This window comes from Temnothorax curvispinosus, unplaced genomic scaffold (assembly GCF_003070985.1).
Source record: "Temnothorax curvispinosus isolate PA1 unplaced genomic scaffold, ASM307098v1 QBEX01013129.1, whole genome shotgun sequence".
Classification (NCBI taxonomy): domain Eukaryota; kingdom Metazoa; phylum Arthropoda; class Insecta; order Hymenoptera; family Formicidae; genus Temnothorax; species Temnothorax curvispinosus.
Genome location: NW_020222909.1, coordinates 629,048 through 652,948, shown reverse-complemented (window position 1 = coordinate 652,948; position 23,901 = coordinate 629,048). Strand labels below are relative to the sequence as shown.

General features: G+C 37.5%; 1 protein-coding gene across 8 annotated transcripts in view; it reads left to right on the top strand.

Annotated features, from left to right (window-relative positions):
• The window catches only part of LOC112463238 (cysteine-rich motor neuron 1 protein), a 256,209-nt gene that overhangs the window by 5,179 nt on the left and 227,129 nt on the right, over positions 1–23,901 (top strand). For all 8 annotated transcript variants that reach the window (XM_025029505.1, XM_025029504.1, XM_025029498.1 and 5 more), the window contains one exon: positions 3,354–3,496. In XM_025029505.1, coding sequence (XP_024885273.1) covers positions 3,354–3,496 — 143 coding nt within the window. The remainder of the gene's footprint in view (positions 1–3,353; positions 3,497–23,901) is intronic.

Sequence of the window (23,901 nt, the reverse complement as noted above, 5' to 3'; positions counted from 1 at the left end):
TCCCGAAGGACCTTTGCGAATTCAATAGGTGTACCTAACGTTTATTGCGCTGTGGAATTTCTGGAAGTTCTTACGAGAGTCTCGGCGATTTAGAAGGATAGGCGAGAGACCGTTACGACGATGGCGACGACAGCCATTGGAACGTTCGATGCGATACCGAAAGATAGCCGAGTGGTCTCAATGACGACGAGGTAGTTCGAAAAGAGGAAAGTTTTATGCGTCGAATTCTACCTACGGCAAGAGTATCGTTTTATGTAAATTTCCCGAGAGTCGAGACGTATCGACACGGGCAACAGGCAGTAGGTACCGCGGGTCATATCGGTGACATGCTGGTGAATTGTTATTTAAAGACCAGTATCGGTATTATACGTTATTTTTTTTACGTGCCCCATACGTCCGTAAAAAATATATACTCTAACATTATTTCATTTGTACGCGATGTCTCAGTACTGCGATACGGGAGGAGATACGTATAATTTCACGAATGTAACTACTATACGTATAATACGATAGAGCTGTCCGCGCGTAATGTATATTTCGATGAAATTTCTCCTGTTTCTCGTAAACATCCAAACGGTATAACATTAAACACCGGTCTCAAATTGTTTGGAATCTGAATCTCGTACCGTTGTCTCGATTACGACTTCTCCCGGTTCAACGATCGGGTATCGCGAATCAGGTATTCGCAGATCTCGAATGCAACCTCATCGTTTCATATTGAAAAAAAATCACAGTCACAGATCGTTATATATTGCTGTAGATATTTTCACTCTCCCATCATACAGGAAAAACCGATCGCATTTTTTACTCTAAGTAAATCGAATAATACAATATTTTTCAAATATAACGATTTCTTTTTGATGCACTTTACAAAGTCTATTTTGAAGAGCTACATCGTCTCGTTGAAGTTATTCCGAGCGTGGTTATTTATTTTTGGTTACATTCGAACAATCCTTGTTTTTTAAATCAGAGATATTGTGATTAAATTTCAAATTCATGATAAGTAAAAGTACTTTCGCTTTTCATCTTTTTAATTCAAAAGGAATTAAATTTTTTAGTTGTTAAAAAAGCTGACGATATTTTGTGATGTTTCGCAGACTCGCATTTGTTTCCGCGACTATGGTAATTGTGTTTTCTTATCAGCCAATGCGATTGGATTTGAAACTCATGTTCGGTAAAAATTGGCAAACATACGGTTACAAATTCTTCCACGAAATAATGATGGTACACAAAAGGAACTCGGAATGAAACTCCATGTTCAACGGCGTATTGGGAATCTATCAGAGAATATTTAGCATGCAACGCTATTGTTGGCCATAGCAGTTGATATGCGCATTAGCAATTGTCAAACGGAATAATTTAAATTTTTTTTGCCGCGTAAAAATATATATATCAGTGCATCATTAACTATACAGGGTTCATTATTCTTTTTTCAGGATTATTTTGACCATTCTAAAAGTGATTACATATTAATTAAGGCAAGTAATGTGAGACATATTTATGGCGCACTTTTAAACATGACAAAAACGCTATTGACATTATTTAAATCACTTTTAAAGCAAAATGTATAGAAATAGAAAAATATAGATACGTAGAGATAGCTTAAAAATCTAAAATTTAATAATTTTGCAATAATTGTGCAGGTATGATGGCATTAATACAATTACAACATCGCTAATTATTTGAAGTTAACAATGTATGCTTGCATTTCATCGTATATCAATTTTTAGTCTTCGTTATATGTTACCTTCTTCCCCATGAGCTACGTTCTTGCGTTCTTTCTTATTATCTTATAAGAATGTGCAGGACTGAAAGCTATATGTATAGTATAAGAAGTAGATTGTTTCACGGGAAGCGGCAAGGAACATAGATGGAGGAGAAGACACCCTCGTCTTCACTACCGCTGCTGAGACGGCGTAATAAAATTCCTGGTTGCAGTTGACAATTTTCCGCGAGATTATTTTCCGTGCGGTGCGCCGCAGGCTGCGCCTTAAAATTCCTCCCATTCTTTTTTCCCTCAGAACTTTGTAAGACTATGCTATGTGCTGCTGAGCGTGCCGCGCGCGAAAAGTGATATGCACTTGCATAATACGTAGAAGCTTCTCAATTTCTTACATCTTGATTCAAGACAAGTTTCTTCAAAATAAAAATGCAAATGTCATCGCACCTGCGCGAAAATTTACACGTCGGATCGTAAATCTCACAATCTTGTAGCAATACGATTCCTTAAAAAGCTATATAAACGACTCATCGATAATTACAAGTATTGTAACAATTGTCGATTGTTACAAATATTATAATTATAGATATATTTTTCTACACGTTTTCATATGTATACGTATATTCTGATGAAATTTGAAACGCATTTGAAATGTTAAAACGCCAAATCTGGCGGTATATACGAGCCAAATTTGCTATTTTTTTAACGTAAAATGTTGAAATTGTTATAAAAAATTTATTCAAGATCTAGTTCGTTTTCATACATTCACCTATGTTTCAGAAATTTTTCGCTAAGCTGCTACTCGAAACTTTTATTTCCTAACAAATATAATAATAGGCTTATACCATTTCGAAACTAATGGCTCACGTCATTATCCTAAGCCGCTTTTAAAAAGAGGCACAGACAACTGTATCCTTTCGTTTTGCAAGTTTAAGAAAGATATGAAGCTGTTATAAAGAGCGCTTTATATCTTTAAAACGTTTGTTAAGTCCCTTTGTCGCCCGCAGGATTTCTTACAAGAAAACAAATGGCCGTACATTCGAATCGAAGTAAACTGGTTAACTGCGATGCGCACGTAACTGCCGCTTATTCGTTTCGTCTATCCTTTTATATGTTGGCAACAATTTTCCATTATTCGTTTTTCGTCGATAAAAAAAAAAGAGAAATAAACTGATCCTCAGTGATTCTGAGGCCAAGCATTCCGAGAGCTGAATATATTTCCGATACACGTTACTAGCGAACAACAATAGCAGCGAGAGCTAATAATACCATTCGTTTGTATCACGTATAGAAACTAACTTTTCTCGTTTCTGTTTACGTATACAAAATTTGTATAGCGGCAAAAATTAATTAAATATCTTCTTTTTACATTATTCTCTCATTCTAATATCTCGAACACGAAAGATGAACGTATGAAACATCGGGTATAGGAATAATTTTATTACCACGCAAAAATGCATGTGACACGTAGGTGGTCTAATTATAACTTTCCGCTCGAGTTATTTTATAAGCTTGAAGTTGCCTGTCGCGCGTAAACTGACTTGATTTGTGTATCGAGCGTGTTCCGACAGCTATAATCCCCCCCCCCTGTATACATATATAAAATGATTGACCGAGTTTTATGTGTTTGCAGGTGTTGCAAAGTATGTGCGCGTGTGGAAGGCGAGCCTTGCGGCGGCCTCTTCGGTTTTTCGGGAACCTGCGCCGTCGGTCTGCAATGCGTAATCATGAATCTGCTAACTCGCACCCGAGAAATGGACGAGGGCGTTTGCACAAGTGAGTATTCACGAGAGAACTTTTATTTAAATAAATATTTTTGGACAATAGAGAGATTTCTAACATAAATATCAAATGTAATTACTTATTTCGGAACGAGTGCGTCTCAAATTCCTCACGATACAATTACAATGCCAATAGAAATGCTAATAAAAACATCCTCGATGTGATATCGTCCCTTCGTTGCAATTGGATAAACTGGCAGCGAAATATAATATCAATCGCCAGAAATAAATTTTTATTAGAGATTTTTTACTTTTAAATTATTATTCACACTAAAACAAAAAGCTGACGTTTGCAATTTTTATTTTTATTTTTATTTTCAAAGTTTTTTGTTAAATTTCAAGCAAGTTTTAAATATCAATGTCCGTACGATTTAAAATATTTATTTTTCTAGTGGTATAATATATGTGTTAGTTTTATTATAACCCTGGGGGACAACGAGGATTACTCGTGTGTATATTTTTCAGCGTGTATGTTCGCGATAAATGTACAGAAATAATATTATGATTGTTTTGTCGCGAGTAGAATGTAATGTCGCCCGCATTTAATAAGCGCAAAATCGACAATAAATCTCTGTGTAAAAGGTTTCTGAGTACGTATGCGTTGATACGATTATATCGCGTATGTTTCATCATCCTTTCGGTTTATACTCTATCGTGATGCTATGCGGTATTCATGAAGATGAAATTGAATAGCTCGATACGAGATATACTAATCATGGGTTACGAACGATGATTTTACAGTTACTATTTCACGATTTTAAGCCGTATAATAATAGTACTATGATATACTATAGTGGAAACGATATTAGTGGATACCTTGTTTTATATTTAGTAATATATAGATTTATATATTGAAATCCGCGTGATATATTGTCTTGGAGTTTTCTTCTTTCATAATATATGATAGTTATTTTTACTTGGAGCGCGTACGCGCATATCCATTTTATCTTTTCCAATACGCGACAAGGTCAGATAAAACAATCGAGGCCGTTAGCTATATGGAGCGACATAATGATTAAATCAATAGTTATTATCAATTTTCTAAACAATTAGAAAATGCACAATACTTGTTTAATATAATCGTTATAGTTTCCACAGCTGATGCTAGTAATATCAATCCAAAGCGAGTTCTAAACTGAAATTTCGTGCTGTTAATATTCCGCGGGATGTTTATATAAACCATGCTTATAATTTATATTAAATAGCAGTTGTATGAGAGTAATATTCCGTATGGTGTATTAGACAACGTGGTAGATATTTCTATTTTTAAACCTGGACATACTAAAGCACTTTAAATCGATGATGTCGTTTTTATTCGAGCAACTTCTACCGTTTGCTCGAACGAAAAAAATGTTAAAGCGGTCGAGGTCACGGAGAAAAAGATCGTGTCGTTGCAGTTTCTGAAACTTGGATAGGGTTCTCCAAATGGAAAAGTTAGTTTAGGCAAAGTCATGTTTTCGTGAATACATTACTTTTCACTTAGAAATTTTCTACTGCACCTTGCATGTGTCAAGTATTGACTCCATTCCCCTATAGGGCCTATCGTATCTATGAGCCAAAATATCCAAAAATACTAGTTTATTGTTGATACAAGCATATTTGAATTTGTGCGACACGCGTGTGAGTCATATAAGATAATTTCAGTTTTTCTGGAGACATTAACTTAAAACTACTATAAAATTACAATAAAAATATGTACTATTTTTAACAGTTAGATTACAACATCTTGAAGTTTGCGATTAAAGTAAATTTGGTTGTAATTCTTTGTTAAATTTTTTCTTTTTATGATCTTTATTGTTACCTGCAAATAGTGACAAGTTCTACAATAATTTTCCTTTCTGCGTTTACGTCGAACGGAAAAAATCGAAACTACACGAATAATCTTAATGCAAATCTCATCGTAGTAATATCAAATTGAAATCATTATAATATCTACACATCATCATATTTCTTTCTTACAATTTCAAAATTGATGGAATCATGTAGTTCGATTCATGCACTGTTACTAATTATTATAGTGGAAAGAGTGAAAAAATTTAAAAGTAAAAACTATAATTTTGTTTGTAAAACCTTGCACAATTATTTATTTATACGTGTTCTGAAGGATAGATTAATGATAATCTTGAAATTTTCTGCATACTTCTTGAAGTTGCTCTTGCTACAATTTTAAAAATTTTTTATATAGAACTCCTGGTTCTCTTATATTAAATGTGGGCGTAAGCAGAACAATGTTTAACGATTCCTTGATCTGATTTGCGTGAATTCGATAATTACTCTGAAAAAGGATGCTTGCATGCTTTCATTTTCCAATTCATTGAATAATTGAATCACAGCTGCGCATTTTTCAGGCATTCAGTTTCACCGTGAGTCCGCGTATTTCCTCTTTTTCCTCATCTTTTCCATCGGCTCGATGTCCTTTGGCCTCTTTGAAAGTTCTTAACGCTTTGAACACAGAATCGTGTTGGTGAATCTAGAAGTGAACGATCCTGCTCGCGAATCTAATTGAGCGATTTTTGAACTTGTTATAACTCGGATTTTCCAAACTTCCAAGTCAAACGACGATTTTAGAGACTGGAAAAGGAAGTAATTAAGGGCTGCGAAATACTTCTATGAAAAATGTTCTATACTCTCAAAGGCTGAACTTCTCTTCCGTAATAACTTTGTCCTTGTAGAAGAGCTTAATTATTGTAGGAATTGAAATACTAATTGTAAGTGTTCTCACTCGAATTTTACAATTATTTGATTAAATAATTGTGTATGTAAATTAGAATAAACAAATCGCGACAATGTCAATCTCTATGCCAGTACATAATTATAATATATGTAGCAATAATAATAATAACAAGTTTAACAAAATATAATAGCATTATTATAACAAGAACATTAATTATAAGTTATAAATTGAAATTGATGTCGCAAATTTACACAATTATAGCTTGTTTCTGAATAAATTAATATCAATTTTGTTTGTACGTGAGTGCATATGCACGCGCGTGTGTATGTTTCAAAAATGTCTAAACGCGTCTAAATTGTTATAATTCTATATTGCGTATCATGCGATATTCGTGCAACACATTTCTATCCATGCCATTCTGCGACAATTGTGATAATTAGAAACGAGAGGCGACTCAAAAGGGGATACTGATATGTTTACATGAATTTCGGATTTTATTAACAGGCTCGGTAGCGCAAGCGATCGCGTCGAATATGCCGTTGCCCGATGGCGACGTGCCAATTCGGTTGCTCGCAACAATCATACGAATTTTCGCTCCACCAGAATCACATCGGCGATCCTTTAAACCGGCGGGCGACGGAAATACGAAATCGTCAATATTTGACCTGCATTAACAACGAGCGGGCGGCATATCACTTTTGCGTGATGCGCTTTGCGATACCGCGTTGCGCGTGTCCGACTCGATTCGCGCACGCGACACGCATCCAGCCGGAATCCGGAATACGGCAACGTACCTAGATTTAGCCAACGTGGAAACAGGAATGACTGTTTAACGGGGGATTTGACTTGGAAATGTTCACGGCTCGTCTAGATTCCCAAAATTGTTACGCCGCGTTTGCGTTTTAAACGCGTTTTTCCGTCAAATGATGAAGCTTTTGTTCTGCTATCCGTGGAGACGGACGCGAAATAATTTGTTTTGCGGCGTTTACACTTCAATGACGGACCAGACACACGAAAATGGATGCACTTGTTTCGAGAGTGATATATACCTGACATTTATGATACTTCACGTTCAGTATTTGCATCGAGTGCTACAATATATGTCGCAACAAATTAATTATATTTGTTTAATGCCTGCTCCGCTTTGACGTAGCATTGTTATTTGGACGGCTGCCACGTAAAAGGTATCGAAACGTCATTTCAATTTTAATAATTTTGTGTCGGATACATTTTGAGAGAAGCTTCGCGTCATGATTCTGTCGAGCTTATAAAACCTTGGTGATATTATCATAATTATTTTGAATAGAGACGAAATGCATTTTATCCATTATAAGATACATTTATTCTGAAAATAACGGACACGATATATTTATTTATATCAATATTTAAATTTATTTGCTACTGCCTCGTTAAGCGAATTTCGGAAATAATTTAAGGACATAAGTTATAGTTCTGACATTCACTTCCATTATATGGTTGATGCGTAATACTGCGGATGATGTCTCTGTAATACCTGATGGCTGTTCACACAGAATCAGTATTGTAAAATTAGTTGCTGTTCTCTTGTTCTCAAAGCAGATAAACTATCTCTGTTTCATGTGCAGAAAGGCAGTGTAAAGGGTCGCGCTAGTCGCGGAACTCAAACTCGAAACTGTCTTCAACTCGACACTTCCGGTGAACTTTGACACCGGCATTTTGGAACGCTTCAATAATAATACCGCTCTTGTGAATTATCTTCTCATTATAATCTTAAAGCAGACGGTAATTGAGTTAACCCGATTCGATCTCTTCCGTGTGCCTTATACAAGATACTCGGTCGCTTCTTCTTCTCTCTTTTGTTTCTTCGTGGAAAGTTTTCCAATTTATGTTATATTTCAACACCTTACTTCTATTATTAGTTCTGCTTCGCTTTACCGAATGACGGAAAAGATAACAAATTCTCAAGAAAATCTAAATAATTATTAACTTGATAAAGACCTGACCGGACCTTATTGTTTTTATTTGAATTCCATTAAGCTTGTCTATCGTTTTCACGTTAATCATTGAGATCGCGCAGTGAGAGATTCAAGTATTTCAACCGGAAAAGAGAATCATGGATTCTAGCGAAGTCTCTGTTCTTATTTGGTGCCTCTCACGAACAGGACACGCTTTTGCACTCAAATTTTGTGCACGTCGCGAACGCGAGCTGCAGCGACCGTCCGCTTTAAGGACGAACTCGTGTACGTGTCTTTGGAAAATGAAATTGCTTCCGATTTCGCTCTCGCTCCTCGTGATTTCGCGCCGCGGGAATGGATTAGCCGACTTGGGCCTGCCAGTGAGTTTCGCATGCAGCGAAATCGGCTTAAGTCACCGTAGTAACAGCCGACACTACCTGGAAATTGCTTTAGATTTTGCAAAATAAATGACAGGTGAAAACGATGACCTAGGAACTATTTTCATTTACAATCTGTTATGCGGATATTCACCTATGAAATCTGCATTTATATGACATCGTGTTATTTACTTTATCAGTTATTCATTGGCCGGCAGGCTTTCTAAGCGACGAGAGTTTGTAATCCTATCGTTGAGTTATTTACGTAAAAACAAGTTTTTATTTTTAAAATAATTGCTTGATTTTCTTCAGCGCGCGTGTTTATAATCCAAACTTTCATTAAAGCCAGAAAATTTTAAAGCAGTAGAATAGTAATACACATAATATATAGATATAATTTTTAAATTTTAAATTAAATTTTGAAAATATATACAAGTTTCTCTTAATGTTTACATCATTAAAACAAAAACACTTTATATCGTCTATATTTATTTACACAATGTAAGTAATGTAATTTATATTAATAACAAAGATGACGTTTATAACGTTCATAATAATGTAACAATATAAATTGTTAGGTTACTTTTTTTATAAAATGTTTTTAACTTTTCTTTAGTCTTTTGGGTTTTTTGATTCTTATTCTTATTTTTTTTCGGGGTTCTTATTGATCTGGAACTGAAATTATTAATTAAATTAAAACATGGTTACTGTAACCGAATGAATAACGAAATGCTTCACTAGATCGAAGCAATCTCCGAGGAAAGAAAAAAGAAAAAAATAGTGCGCGTATCGCAACAACGAACGGAATGCAGGCCGGGTGAAATAACTTTGTTATGTGCTATGCCTTGCGTAGTTATGTATTGAAATACGACCAAAGAATCGCAGTTGATTCAGCCGCGTGACTCGTTACACGCGAGTCAACCGGGAAAAAAGGAAGAAAAAAAAGGCGTTATCGCCGGCGTTCCGCCCGCATGTGCTGTATATATGTATATACGTGCAATCGGCGAATCAACCGGGCCACGAGATTTCAAAAACGAACGTCAATCAGACGGGTCACCAAATTGTCGCCGGGCTAACATGGTTTTACAGTGACGGGTGCCATCGGTTGTTGTAACGCTGGTGATCGATTTCTTCGTGCATCGACGACGTGCGCATTTAGGCGAGTAACCCCTATACACGCAGGCACGAAAAATACACTCCCTAGAAAGAAAGAGGGAAGGAGGGAGGGGGGGGAGAGAGAGAGAGAGAGAGAGAGAGAGAGAGAGAGAGAAAGAGAGAGAGAATAATCGATTCGCTTTGTGATACGCTTTTCCTTAGAACCTTTATGCAGAAATGGACTTGGCGATACTGTATATCATCTGAACGTTATAGCTCCATGGCAAATCGCGAAGTGACTTCCCCGATTCGACATAACGTGTGATAAAGCATTGTGGGCATAAAGGTCGATTACGTGATTTCGATGGAGATACATTGACGTCATTCTGAATATAGATCGGTCATCTGTCAGCTTACAGACGTAATCGCATCTGCATATATAGGGTGTAACAGAATCATCAATGTCTATTTTACACGTAATGTTTTACGAAACATTTACATTTTTTGATAAATTGTTGAAATTTATTGCCTTTAATATTTGTACGAGTGATGTTATATATGACAGAATCAAGTTTATAGGACATATTTTTATAGATCGCAAAGTGCGATTATTCACAGCTTTATGGACGAAGAAAATATTTTCTTTTATATTTGAAATAAACTTTCTTCTTTTTTTTAAACATATGTAACTCATATAACATTTGTAATATTTTTCTTGTTACGCGTGGCTTAAGGTACGTGAGACTGTTACCGCATTATCAACATCGTAATGATAGTATTTATCGAAAGAAAAACTTTTTTTTATACACAACATTAAACATCATCTCTCGTGCAAGATTTGTAATATAATTCTAATTACACTATTAAAATTTGAATTTTGAAAGCAAAAGCCCATTGAAAGGAAAATAAAAAGAAGAAAGTAATTTCTTTTATGCGGCGAAAGCGTAATCTTGATATCGCGTAAGCTCGTTCCACTGATTGCAAACTTGCTAGCTCAGGAAAAGTTGATGGTCAGAGAATTTTTAATCAATTTCCATTTGTAGTCATTTAAGCGTGTTATCTTGGGGGCGGTTTGGTATATTTAAGAAAGGAACTATTTACGCATACACGGACACAGGCGCGTACACACTCTCTCATACATTTGCTGGCTCGATCTAAGCCGATGCATATGCACGGTCGTTGCTCGATGTTAGAACCCAGGATGCTCAGTATTCATGGAATATCGTTGCTCGAACGTGGGGAGTTGGTAGGGTACAAATTAGTTTAGCCCCCTTCGTATTTGCTTTGCATCCCTGCCGTGGCAGCGGCAGCAGCAACAGCAGCAGTAGCAGCAGCGGTACCCGCAGCGGCGTATAAAAATATTCCCGCATGTATCGAAAGTTTCCGCGTCGTTTCATACGTCAGACACATCGAACACGAATATCCCGGTGCATTTTAACTCGACAACTGAACCATCCTTTTGGCTTCGCGTCGCGTAGCTGTCGCGTACATAGGAATTTTAGATGTTACTTAAGAAATTTCGTCCTACCGTTGAAACAAAGGGTGCATCGCGAATGCGGTGACAATTCTGCCGATAACGCATCTACGGTGATGTTTGAGTTTGACAGGATATTTTGCATACATAATTTCGTTAATGCTTTGAATAGATCTTAAAACGTGGTACGTTTGTCGAGAGAGAGAGAGAGAGAGAGAGAGAGAGAGAGAGAGAGAGAGAGAGAGAGAGAGAGAGAGAGAGAGAGAGAGAGAGAGAGAGAGAGAGAGAGAGAGAGAGAGAGAGAGAGAGAGAAAGGGAAAAGAAGAAAAGAAAGAGACAGAGAGAATGCAAATTCTATTTTCCGCGAACTGTTTGTGAATATAATTCATTCATTTTCATTTGGCATAAAGTGCTTTGCTGAAAATTCGACTCTGTCGGCAGTTAATAAATTACCGTAACATGTTGAATGCTTTGTGTGTGTGCGTATGGAACGCATACGAAGAAATTAAATGCAATGCCCGCGTATCATTTAATATGTATTCCACAATTATCATAGGGCAGAAGTAGGTTATTTGACTTGCATACGTGTGTCGGATACATTCATTACACAATTGTAAATATGCCTAGCGCATCGTTTGACATTCCGCATAAACAAGATTATTATGGAATATTTTCCACAAGAACGATTAATGAAACGTCACATGAATGCCAAAATTTGCGAATTGACACTGACAATACCTGCTCGATTAATATCCATTCAACGTGATTTTATAATTTTCGTTATAAATGTGATTGGCGTTGTAGAATATTGCTTTATTAGTCAATAATGTTATTGTTGACTTATGGAATTTAATTGATTATTAAAATATTATACAAAAGAAATATGAGAAACCTGTTAGTTAAATTAAACACAATTAAATTGATTGAGGAAGACAAATAATCTTTAATCACATTTCAATGTTTCAACGTTATAACAAATTGAATCGACTTATGAAAATTAAATCAGTTCAATATTTAATTATTATTTATGTTTTCCCGTTCCTCATATTCCCTTTCGGAATCGCGCGTGCATTCTGTTTCTGTCTGATTTATCTTTATCTCTACGTGCAAGGCGCACAGAGATATCCACTTATGCTTATAGATTGCTTAATATTAGTTCGCTGCACGTACGGCACGTCAGCGTCCGTTTCTGATATGAATCAACGTTTATTACGTCGATTTATATAACATGCGTCTCAATTAAAGCGTAATTTATTTTAATTGCGCTTGGCGATGAAATAATATTTGCCGCGCACGAAAATTTCATGCGTTAATTTAAACGCCGACCACGGGCCCACGAGAAAAATTAAAAAAAAAAAAGAAAAAAAAGAAAGGCAATTTTGAGAGGCATTTATCGTTGCGCTAACAGCTATTTCTATCATTGGTATTTATTACCGTTATATTTATAACGCCTGTTGATAGCCTCGGTCGGATAGCGGCACTCTTGCGAAAATTTTAGGATACCGGTGAGCCGACTGATAAAACATTTATGCGTAACACGCCGTGTTTATATGTAAATAGATCGCCAGCGCGTTGCCTCACGTGTAAATTTTTGAACGTGGACAGGAAGACGGAATTTACTAAAGAAATATGTGCGCGTGATATGACGTTTTATGCAAATGGCGATTCGCCGTAACACAATGTACGGTGGACACTCGTGACGTTTCGTCGCGTCAAATGTAGGAAGCTCCACCATAAAAAGGATATCCTCGAAAGAGCTTCCTTGCTTGCGACATGTCGGGTAAAACTGATAGTGAATTTATACGAAAAACGATGATACTTAAGCTTCAAGCCCGCAATTATGAAGGAACGTTGCAAAATAATTTTGTTCAGACATATTTGCAAATTTTATTATATTACATAGACTGGCATAGAGGATAAAAGAGTACCATTCTTCTGTATTACTTTTAGTTGTATTTCTGCTGAGTCTCTTTAAAAATTCGTCAAAAATCATCATTTGCCTTTGGATAGTGTTATTTCGGTTTTGAATCTATTTTTAAGTCCATGCAAACTTGGCATATTGCTTGAAGTATTTGCTTGGATAAAGTTCAGATTTTCTTTCACAATTATCTCCCTTCTTTCATTGCAATTTTACATTGAACGTATTAAGCAATCTTTATGTTTCCTTCAAAATGTAAGAAATTTGTTAGTCCTTAGCGCTAATTGAATTTCACTCTGGTCGCGGTTTGAATGCGTGGAAATTTTCAATAAATTCCATCAGTAATTTTCGGAGAAATTTATGCAAAACGAAGTATTGATATAATAAAAGATAGTTTTAATTTTAAAAATATAGGAAATAGAGCAACTTTATATCGAGTTTAGCTCGACGTTGGAGTTTTAAAAGTCAAGGGAATAGACTACATTTTCGGGGTAACATCTTTTTAGAAAATATCCCTTTTTATAAGAAGCAAAACGTTATCTCCTGTACAATTTCCTGAACATCATGACAGAAAGCCTATGAGTCCGTTTGGTCGACAACTGCTGAGGATTCGAGGGGAAGCAATCATTATCCTACGAAATTGCGCAAGGGAATCCATTGAAACGAGACAAAACAGCTTCCATGATACTATCGTCGGAAAATAGGAGAAAGGGAGACACGAAAAGAGAGAGGAAGAGGGAGGAAAGGGTGATAGCCTAAACGGCGGAGGTATCTGAACATTTACGGACCATTTCCTTACCCGCCTCCTCATAATGACATTATTGCCTTCTTGGGGCTGAATAGTGGCTGGCGGTGGTGGGAAACCCTATCTTGAAGTCGCTAACCACGGTCATTATTGGTTTTCGCTTGGTGCACTAGGCATGTAAATTCACGGGAGTCAACATTCCGGTAAATGTCGCGATCTGTTTCACATCTTTTCGCACGGTAGTCGTGACAAATACGATGATCGGCTCGATGATGTTCTTTATTGCACAGGCAAATTTGTGTCTAGATGAATTCCTTTTTACTTGTGAAAACGTTAGAAAATTTTTTACATCTTCTACAAACAAAACACATAACATTTAAGTAATAAAGAGAGCCTATTTTTTGAATCTGTTCTTAATTTCTTAATACTATAGTAGACATTATTAAACTATTAACTATTAATTTAAATAAATTATAATGATAAAACATTAGTAATTTGTATAAAATATTTTTTGCCTTTTTATTTTTTATTTAAAATATAGTTATGTTTGTTTTATATTTTCAAAGTTGATTAATAGAATACTTTTGATCTGTTTTGAAACATTTTATTACTAGATTACATTAGACTACATTTTATTATTAGAATAAAAAACGCTATGATTAAAAAAGAATTGCAATTTCCAGCGAATAGTATTTTTACGAGAAATTGAGAAAATCGATATTATAAGACTCCACTTCAAATATTTAATATTATATAACTTGCTCGAAAAACGCTTAAGCTCTATTCGTTACATTAAAGTGCGACGATTAGAACGAGTAAGATTTATTCCCTTTCGCTACCTTTTTTTACACTTACATAAGTAGGTACAAAAGAACTTTCATCTACAATTTCTATTACTACGAGGCTTACCGATATTCATGATCTAAGTAATATTTTCATGTTCCAAAAGTACAAAGGAAGCGTGGAAGCAAAATCGAGTCATCCCGATCTGCTCTTTTAAACTGTCGCTACCCACTTTCAAAAGTTATTAAATCTCGCTAACACATATTGCTGTATTATACATATAATAAAGTTGAAGTGAGTAATATGGTCGTTTGTCCGTTCTTTATTAAAAGAAAGGTCAAATGGAAAAGTTTTTTCCAATATATGTTATATTATATATGTGTGTGTTCCATTTTTATATAGCAATATTTATTGGCTGAATATCGAAAATTCTGTTTTCTGTCCTTCGCCTTTCATTAATACTTAGAAAAAACTTTTTAAGAGATATTTTCATTTCGGTGATCAAAATAAAGTATTTACAGGTCGAAAGTCATTTATAAAACGCATTCTGAATTTTTTACATCATGAATGCATACGGAGCTGCTTTCTGCATACAAGTTTATATTCAACCAATCTTTGAATGACAATACTTTAAGACAAGAATTCTCTCTGCACATTTATATTTGTCATTTAATGCATTTTATATAATTTTTACGATACAACCGTCAAGATCAGAAATCAAATTTGAGCCTTTGGAAATAGAGGACGTATGTTTCACGCGCTTGCCTGTATATATATATATGACATAACTGGTAGTTCGCGACTCTTTTACGGTTACGGATTAAAAATAAAATTATGCATGACCGGGTAGAGTTTTAACCGTGAAATATCGACGTGGCAGCGCTATCTCGGCCAGCCACACGTATTTCTCATGCACGGTGTATATGTACGCATCGTTTACCAAGGGACGAAGTGATATCGATAACGAGTAGCCAATGCGAGCGATTTATAAGTATCATCGGTTCTCAAAAACACATTCTTGCACCGTAAATATCGGCCGCGTAACACATTGTAATAGCGCGTATTATGCAGGAATCACAGTGCACTGTAATATTTACACGGCTGTGCCGTAATATTTTCCAGTTCACCGGTTGTGAATTTTCTGCTGCATGCAGATTCAGTGAAGTGGATTACCCCGGGCAGGAAAATGTACCAACTTTTACTTAGGCGTTAAACGGTCCTAATGCAAATCGCTAGGATACGGGAAATGTGTGTAAAAGCTCGACGGTGCTATGGGCGGTCGTATTTTCCCTCTTTACGCGCAGTTTTATCTGGATGATATGAAAAAAGTTAGTGCTTGTGCATTTTTTTGCTTTCAGATACTCTCAGCTCTATGCTGATACTCCTAACTCGGTGGAGTTTGTAATAATTTTCATCTATGCGTCTATTATACGTTATTTTTTGCGAACGGTTTGCGAGATAGATAATTGAAGCCATCCCCACGCTATAAAGACGTAAATTATCACTGCAACGTGCACAAGTAAACCGTTACACGTGTACAGTGAGCGATACTTTGAGACAAGAATATTTTTGAAGTGGAAAACAATATTTATTGCATATTTTTTGTTTATAACGACGCTTGTGGAAACGAGGATCATATTCATCGCGCGTGATCTCGCGACATATAAACGGCTTAAAATTGCTAGTCTAACCGGAGATGAGAGACACGAGGAGGGCAAGGTTTAAGGTTGTCTTGATAAAAATCGTATTAGCATGAGATCGTCATGAAGACGATTTTCAACCAAACCTTTCACGAGATATTTTCACACGAGAGAAGGTCTGTAAAGACAGATCACGAAAAGTGTCGAGAGCGAGATGACCCTCAATTCCTCCGTGACGACGGGCGAGTTTTCGCGCGGCGAATTATAAGAAACATGAATTTTGCTTCAGTACTTTCTTTTTTGTGACAGACATTAAACAGGATTGCCAGAAGTAAACTTGATTTTACCCAGCGAAAGAATCGCGTCACGCGAGACTATCCGTCCGCGGTATGAGGAGAGCAGGTCAGACAACGACGATTAGTAGGGTGGGGCGGAAATCCGCAACTTTTCCCATTAAATTGTATCTTGCGTGGAACTGATTGTAGGCGAGGGAGCTAATGGTGTGACGTCACGACACTAGGTAATATGGAACTTCTGAGAATGAATTTAATCGTCTAATGTCATGTAAGAGGGTACTGAAACTGTACGTTTGTCTGGTGATAAGACGAAAGACAAACAAAATATCCGAGTCATAAAGTTCTATTGCGATTTCACTATATTTACAGCACTATATAAACTATAAATAATAAGAAAACTTTATCATTTTTATATGCAATATTGCACAGAGATTATTGATGTAACGATTGTCGTGATATTTACTTGGATATTTCGCTGAAACGCGGAATGTTCATCAAAGAGGCATAATCAACGCGTTATCTTACCAGAAATGTCACGAATCGCGGAACTGATCGACATGAGGAGAATTCGCGCGTTAAAACATAATGGTAATTCCTCGGGTAATTCTTCTGTTTGCGTCGCTATATTAACAGACCACCGATCGAAGCACCGAGGAGCATCAAACTCACAAAGACGTCGTGTTCTCGCGAGTAGCCGCGACATGCGGCATCGCTGTGCAGGGTTGTTATATCGACAAAGGTGTTGACCTAAAAACCGAGGGGACTCATAACGGGTAAATACCAACTTTGAGTTAAAGAAATCGTCGAGGCTCTGCCGTGTAATAAACGTGCCAGCACTCACGAATGCATCCGCGTACAGTCGCGCGAGACTCGTAAAGCACAAACGTCTAGTTATTCTCTCCCTCTCTCCGAACCATTGTGTCTCCGTGCTTTTATAGCAAGAGACTCTTTCTCCCCTTTTCCTTTTTTTTTTTATACATCCAGCAGTAATTGTCATGTGCGGCAGAAAAGCCGCGCTCGGCCGCTTTTACGCGCATTGCCCTATCATAATCTCGCTATCCCCCATCTTGAAGTACATAGATTCACGAGAAAAAAAATCTCGGCATCTCGCCATTGGCATCGAGAGAGAAAGAAAAAGAAAGAAAGGGATGCATGTGTGTACGTTATGGTATAAGGGTGCAAACGGTCTTGAATATGTTTTATTCAGCGCTACAAAGAGGTATCTTTCTAAAGAAAGGAAAAAAAAAATAAAAAAAAAAAAATAAAAAACTGCAGTTTTTTTAAAATTAATCATTTGAAAGGGGACAGTTTAGTGTAGTTTACACTGATATTTTTCATTGAAACTTGATATATTTTGTCAATAAATATGAAATCAAAATTCGAATTATTTAAACTTAGAGACATTAAGCATTAAGTAAGCATTAAATCACGCGACCAGATCATTAGCGGTGACATCTGCGAAATGCCTATTGTTACCTTCTTGATTTCGGTGAATAGTGTAATAGTTGTTGTAGATCTTGTGTGCTTATTGGTTTTGCGTTAGTGCAACATTCAATTGGTACATCACATATCTACATTTGTGGTGTCGGACGGTGCGCTTTGCTGAAATATTCATAAATAAAGCGATGGCTTGTGGTAAATCGGTTCGGCGCGTATCTCGATATCCCTCGGAGTTTATCGTCGTTTCCACAATTGGCGAGGATTGTTACGGTCCATGGGGAAATATATTAATTAATTAACTGGATACATGCTAATTGATTGGCAAATAGTGACGAGCTGTTTTAAAAATATACTCTGCCATATATACGACGAGAATTAAACATTTTCGCTTGTTATAATTTTGTATAATTTTGTATTAGTTTCAATTTAGTAATTGGATTGTAACATCAGATTTTCATAAGAAATGCAATTTTCATTTTACGAGACATTTTACGATGCTATAAAAGTATAAAAAGAAAAGAGAGGTTAAAAATATTTCGTTTATGTTTATCTTCAAATAATTGTACATAAAAACCAATATATTTTTTTTTATTAACTTGTATAACTACTATTTTTACTTTCTCACCAATTCGTGTAAAAAATTTAATTTTATATATGCTCGGATTACGCATGAAACAAATTTTTTATTACGTTTGAATCAACCTTAGAATCAAACATAAAATCATTTTCGTATACATTTGTCCACATTCACTGCGATTGAGGAAATTCAAAGTTGTATCCTGCGCTCTCTAAAGAGGAAATGAAAAGAGAAACAGGAAGGAGCCGTAAAGGGTGAAATAACACGTAGGGAAACCGCTAACTACGGTTTCGCGCGTATTGCCGCGACATAAACCAGCGGTGAAGTTTTATTTGTGCCGTCGAGCGCGCAACGCGCGATAACATTAAGCGGGGCCAATTTCGAGCGTGCTCGCGATACATAAGACGATATATATATATAAGGCCGTTTCAATCGCTGAACGCACAATACGAACACTCGGCTTAATTGGCGACGTGGAAGCAGTCGTAAACTGACGTTGACGCACTTTCAGCTCACATTTTGTACGCGAGAATGCCGGATATTCGATTTCCTTCGAGCGGAGCAGTAAAATCCGCGAAGGTTATCCGGGCGTCCAGTTACTTCCGTGAGCGGAAAAGCTCATTTCGAAAATCAAATAAACCGGTGACGGAGAGCCGGTTTTGAAACAGCGAATGTGTTTCGCATGTCGAGGGACACGTAATAAGTGGCTAGTATAAACAACAGGTTCCGCCGAGTGACGTTGACTCCCCTTGTACAGAGGTTGGCCTTATGTGAAGATACAACGCCCGTCGTAGGGTATTAATCTCGCGTATAAAAAGCTACATGCGTCCTTCGCCGGACATGGTATACGTGGTCGCGCGCGAGAAAGGCATGGCACATGGCACGTGTAAAACGTGGAAACGACCGTCACGTGCCGGTCGGCGATGCTTTTTCGTTGTTGAGTATCTTTTATTTTCTCTTTCGCAACTTCATCGAACTTTCGGTCGAGGTAAGATAGACTCTGTCTCTGTACACGTCGACGAGACAATTCAGGAAGAAGACTCTTTTTCCCAGTAAGATCATTTCGAGATGTTTGCATAAGACCGTACCCACTTTTCAAGCTCGAGTACAGCACAAGGTCCGACGGGATCTTAAATCCCAGCTCCAGCCCATCGTAGTGGGGATTAACGCGAATACGTGACTTGGGCACGATCGACTCTCGGCGAAGGTGGAGGTCTCGCGTTACTCGCATAGGTTACACGTACTACGGACCGCTTATTTCCCGGTGGGCGATTGTTGTTGCGAGAGCTGTCGACCCGTTGCATTGGCAGGGGGTTATATACACTGTTACCAGCCGCGAACGCCACTTTCTCAATGTCAAGCAACAAATCTCGAGAACTGCTCGCTGGCTATAGGTGGGTTGGATAGGAGCAGGGAGTTGCGCGGGAGTGTTCGCTCGCAATGCTACTAAACAGCTCGTATAGCCGTGCGCATGAATGTACGTACACACACGCGCACACGGGTATGCAAATCCCATAGATCACCGTACGGTTTCTCGTTCGCTCAATACATGGAACTGTAGAGGCTAGCTACATCACCGTCGATAAACCGAATAGGTGGATCGAACAGTATTTCGAGAGGAGGTAGAAAGCGCGGAGGAAGAAGTGTAAAGCACCCTTATTTCGTGTTACAAGACCACCATCGACAGAAAATATACGTAGCCGTACGTAGCCGATGAAGCTCATTATCGTTGTACGTCGCTTCGTTCTGGAGATCCGTAAACGGGCGAGTCTAGCAAATAATGCGGTAAATAATCGCCGTCGCATACGTCGCGGCATCGTAAGGAAACATTTCTTACGACGATTGTATGTCGGGGGTAAAGAAGCTGGCGGAGATGGGCTGGATTGCGGCCGTGAACACGCGATAAGGCGCGCGGATTGAAAAATTGGCCCGACGGGAGTGCACGTAAATTCGAAAGCGCGCAACAACTTTCCGGCAAGGCGCGTACGAGAAAATATATTCGCGTAGCGAGTTGATGTATCGTGAAATAGACGATGTCGCGAAAAACTACGGTTCGTCGCCAACCTATTGTATCGTCGAAGACGTATTGTATTTTTAATTTATTACTATATTATTGCAATAATAAAGGTGCTAAGAATAGCGATTATAATGTTCTGTGGTGTATATCTGGCTTTCGCAATATTTTGGTATAATTGATTTAGCCAAAAATTATTCAAACGTACGCAAAAAAACAAAGTAAAAAAAAGTGAAACATCTTTCTTCAATTTTATATTGTCTGTCATAGAGTGGATGTAGCTCCAATTATCGTTGTAATTACATTCAAGCCCTAACTTTTTAATCGATAAAAATACTACGTCCACAATAACGAGCAACGTGCGCACGTCTCGTGGCGCGTGGCGCGTTAAGCTAAATAGTCACGTTCTTGACGTACGTAGCGCGAGATAAAAGCGATGCGAGAAAACGGTGGTAGAAGCTCCAGTGGTTTATTTTGCCGTTGCACACAACCGCGAAATACCGGACCACTATACCGCCGGTACATTATACGTCGTATTCTGTAGGGCGATGCAACGGGGCGGACGGTTGGAAAGTCTATAAATGCGTCGCGGCCTCGCACGTATCGCGGCACTTGCTACTTAAGCCAAGGATTCGCTTTACATCCTGCAGGCAGGCAGCGTACGTACGCGATGTATAAAATAAAATATATATCCCTTAGCGGCGGAGCGAAAGAGATTTTCCTGCCTTGGAGATTAAGCTCTTCCCGTTCGACGACGATTGAACGCGACCATTTGTATGCCCAAGTTGTTAAAAGAATTATTACGCCGCTCCTATCTCTTAGAAAGACTTCTTCGTACGGTACGTTGAAGCACGTGAGATACAGTCACGTTGTTATATCAGAGAACGTTAATTAAAACATTTTATTATTCTCGCTGGAACGTGTTCTCGGCTCGACAATTGCTCCTGCATATTTTTAATGAAACGCTTGACCTTTTTACAGATTGCTTTTCCACATCGCGGAGAAAATGGCGCTCGCGCATTTAATCGCTTTTAGTTTCTAAAGTTTACGATTAATGGGAGAAATAATATTATGCGGTTCGTCGGTGGGAAAAGCTTTAAAGTGCGCTTCGCGAAAGTATCGATATTCGTTCAGTACTTGAAATAATTTAATTACCATTCTCTAGAATAACATAAGTATTATTTAACTTACGATTTCCTAATCAAACTAAATAGATCGACAACTGTTATTCTTTTAGTCTCACGAGATGCTAGTGATATAACGTATTTTTCAGCGATACAATTTGTGGCAAAAATCGATCGTTAATCTTATTTGGCTGTCTTATCAGAAAAAGGTGTTTATAAATGTTTCTTCCTCCTTCAAGCTACGAGATTCTTTAAGTCTAGAATTCGCCGTGTTGTTAACCTAGCGCGTTTGTAATACCAACTTACTGGTATATGTGCATCTGTGTATATGCGTGCGCAAATCGATTGACTGTTTTATTTTGTGCGAATCGCTGGAGCTCTACCAAACTCTGCCGTATTATGCTTTGACCTGTATTACGTTTTTACGCGCCCGTGTGCGCGTACGCTCCGCGCTCGTGTGACGGTTACTTGGTTCGTGAGTTGGCAAGAGACACGGGATGCAACGTGACACATACGGGACGATACGGCAACGACGTGTATGCGCGTGCGGGAGGGCCAGGGAAAGAGAAATAGCCTGCATGTGCATCCGGATGGATTGCCGGGATTTTAAATCTGATAGGACGCTGATAGGCCAGCGGCAAAACGGGACGAACTGAAATTTTTGTTGCGTCGTAAAAAGCGTACAGGATCCATAGTCGGCACGGTTGGAAAAAAAAATCGCGGAAAACCTTCGCAACGCATCGCCGTTTGCTCACTAAGAACGATATTTGGAAATTATAATGAATGATCCATTCCTATTTTCTGAATTATACGCGATTTGACGTAGACGATATCGTATGTGTATATACTGTATGTCGTTAAAGTGCTAGAGGGTGAAATATGGAGCGTGATTAAAAATAAATGCAAGTTGTATTCTCCAGGAAAATAAGCCGTGAAAAAATTTGTTGTGTCAGGTATACTGTGTCAGAATTAGTGGCGTGCTATATGATAAAGTAATTTTTTTATAAAAAAAAAAAGATAAATATAAAACAATGTGAGGCAGTTTGAAAAACGCTGGACTTCATTATTCGAGGATCCATTAAAAATGGGAGGCGTGTAATTCAAGAAATAAAGTGGTGGTATCGCTGCCCGTCGAGCATATAACTTTATAACAAATTGCATGTGACCCATTTTACAAAATAATTATATCAGATATCTCACGCTACATTAGTTCCGATTACAAACGCTCGTTACATAATTTATCGTTTTATACTAGCATATTAAATATCATTGTTTTTAATTTAACAGCAATAATTGTAATAATTATTGATTGAAACGCTTGTAATAGGTGGACAAATGTAACCCATACGAGTGGTTTATTACGGATTGCTAATTGTAACTGAACATGATCCGAGTGTCTTGCAGCACTTTTTGCTATATGTTGCGCGTTGCTTGACTATATATATGATAATGAAAGTCCCGTGAAATCCGATAGAAATCGCTGAAATCTGATAATCTCGGAAAATTGATGGATGGCCATAATGACATGGATTAGCGCGGATAGTTACTGTTTAATGACGATTTCGCGATGGTCGAATCTCGCATAACCACGCTGGCGGATGAACCTCGATTCCAGCCAGTTAATTAGGACGCAACGCAGCAGTTTCCCCGAGAGGATCTCGACGCCCGCATCCGTGAAAATCAAGCAGTAGGTTGATATCCGAACGAGCACTAATTTGTTGGAATGCTTCACATTCTCGAATAACAAGTTTAATGCTTATTAAAAATTTTTCACATAAAGAGAATATCGCGAAAACACTATCTGTTTTTATAACCGCTAAAATAACCGCATTAAATAATTCCATAAAAATAATCAATAATACTGTTTGTTATCTCTCATATTATTAAGTCACCGTTAGATTAATAATTCGTACCTCGAAATCCACGTACGCATACGTAAGAAGTGAAATATGATTCTCGTGTTAGTGTCTTGTTAATTTTTAATCTCTATCAAAATATCGTGAATTATTCAACTCTTTTTATATATTTTTGTAACGTTGGTGTAAAAAATTGAAAAAGATTTCGCTTGGAAAAAAAATGCCTTATGGCCGCACGATATTATGTTGGGACGAAAATCTACAAAATGCATTTGCAAACTGTGTGTATATGTGATAGAATACAGAGGAAAAAGCATAACCGTTCTGTATACTGAAAGTTCGCACGAAATTCTATTGACTGGGATACCTGCGGAATTATGTGGAAGAAGACAATCACGAATGCAAATACGAGCATACTGAAATATAAAATTCTGGTGTTTGTTTACTTTCGTA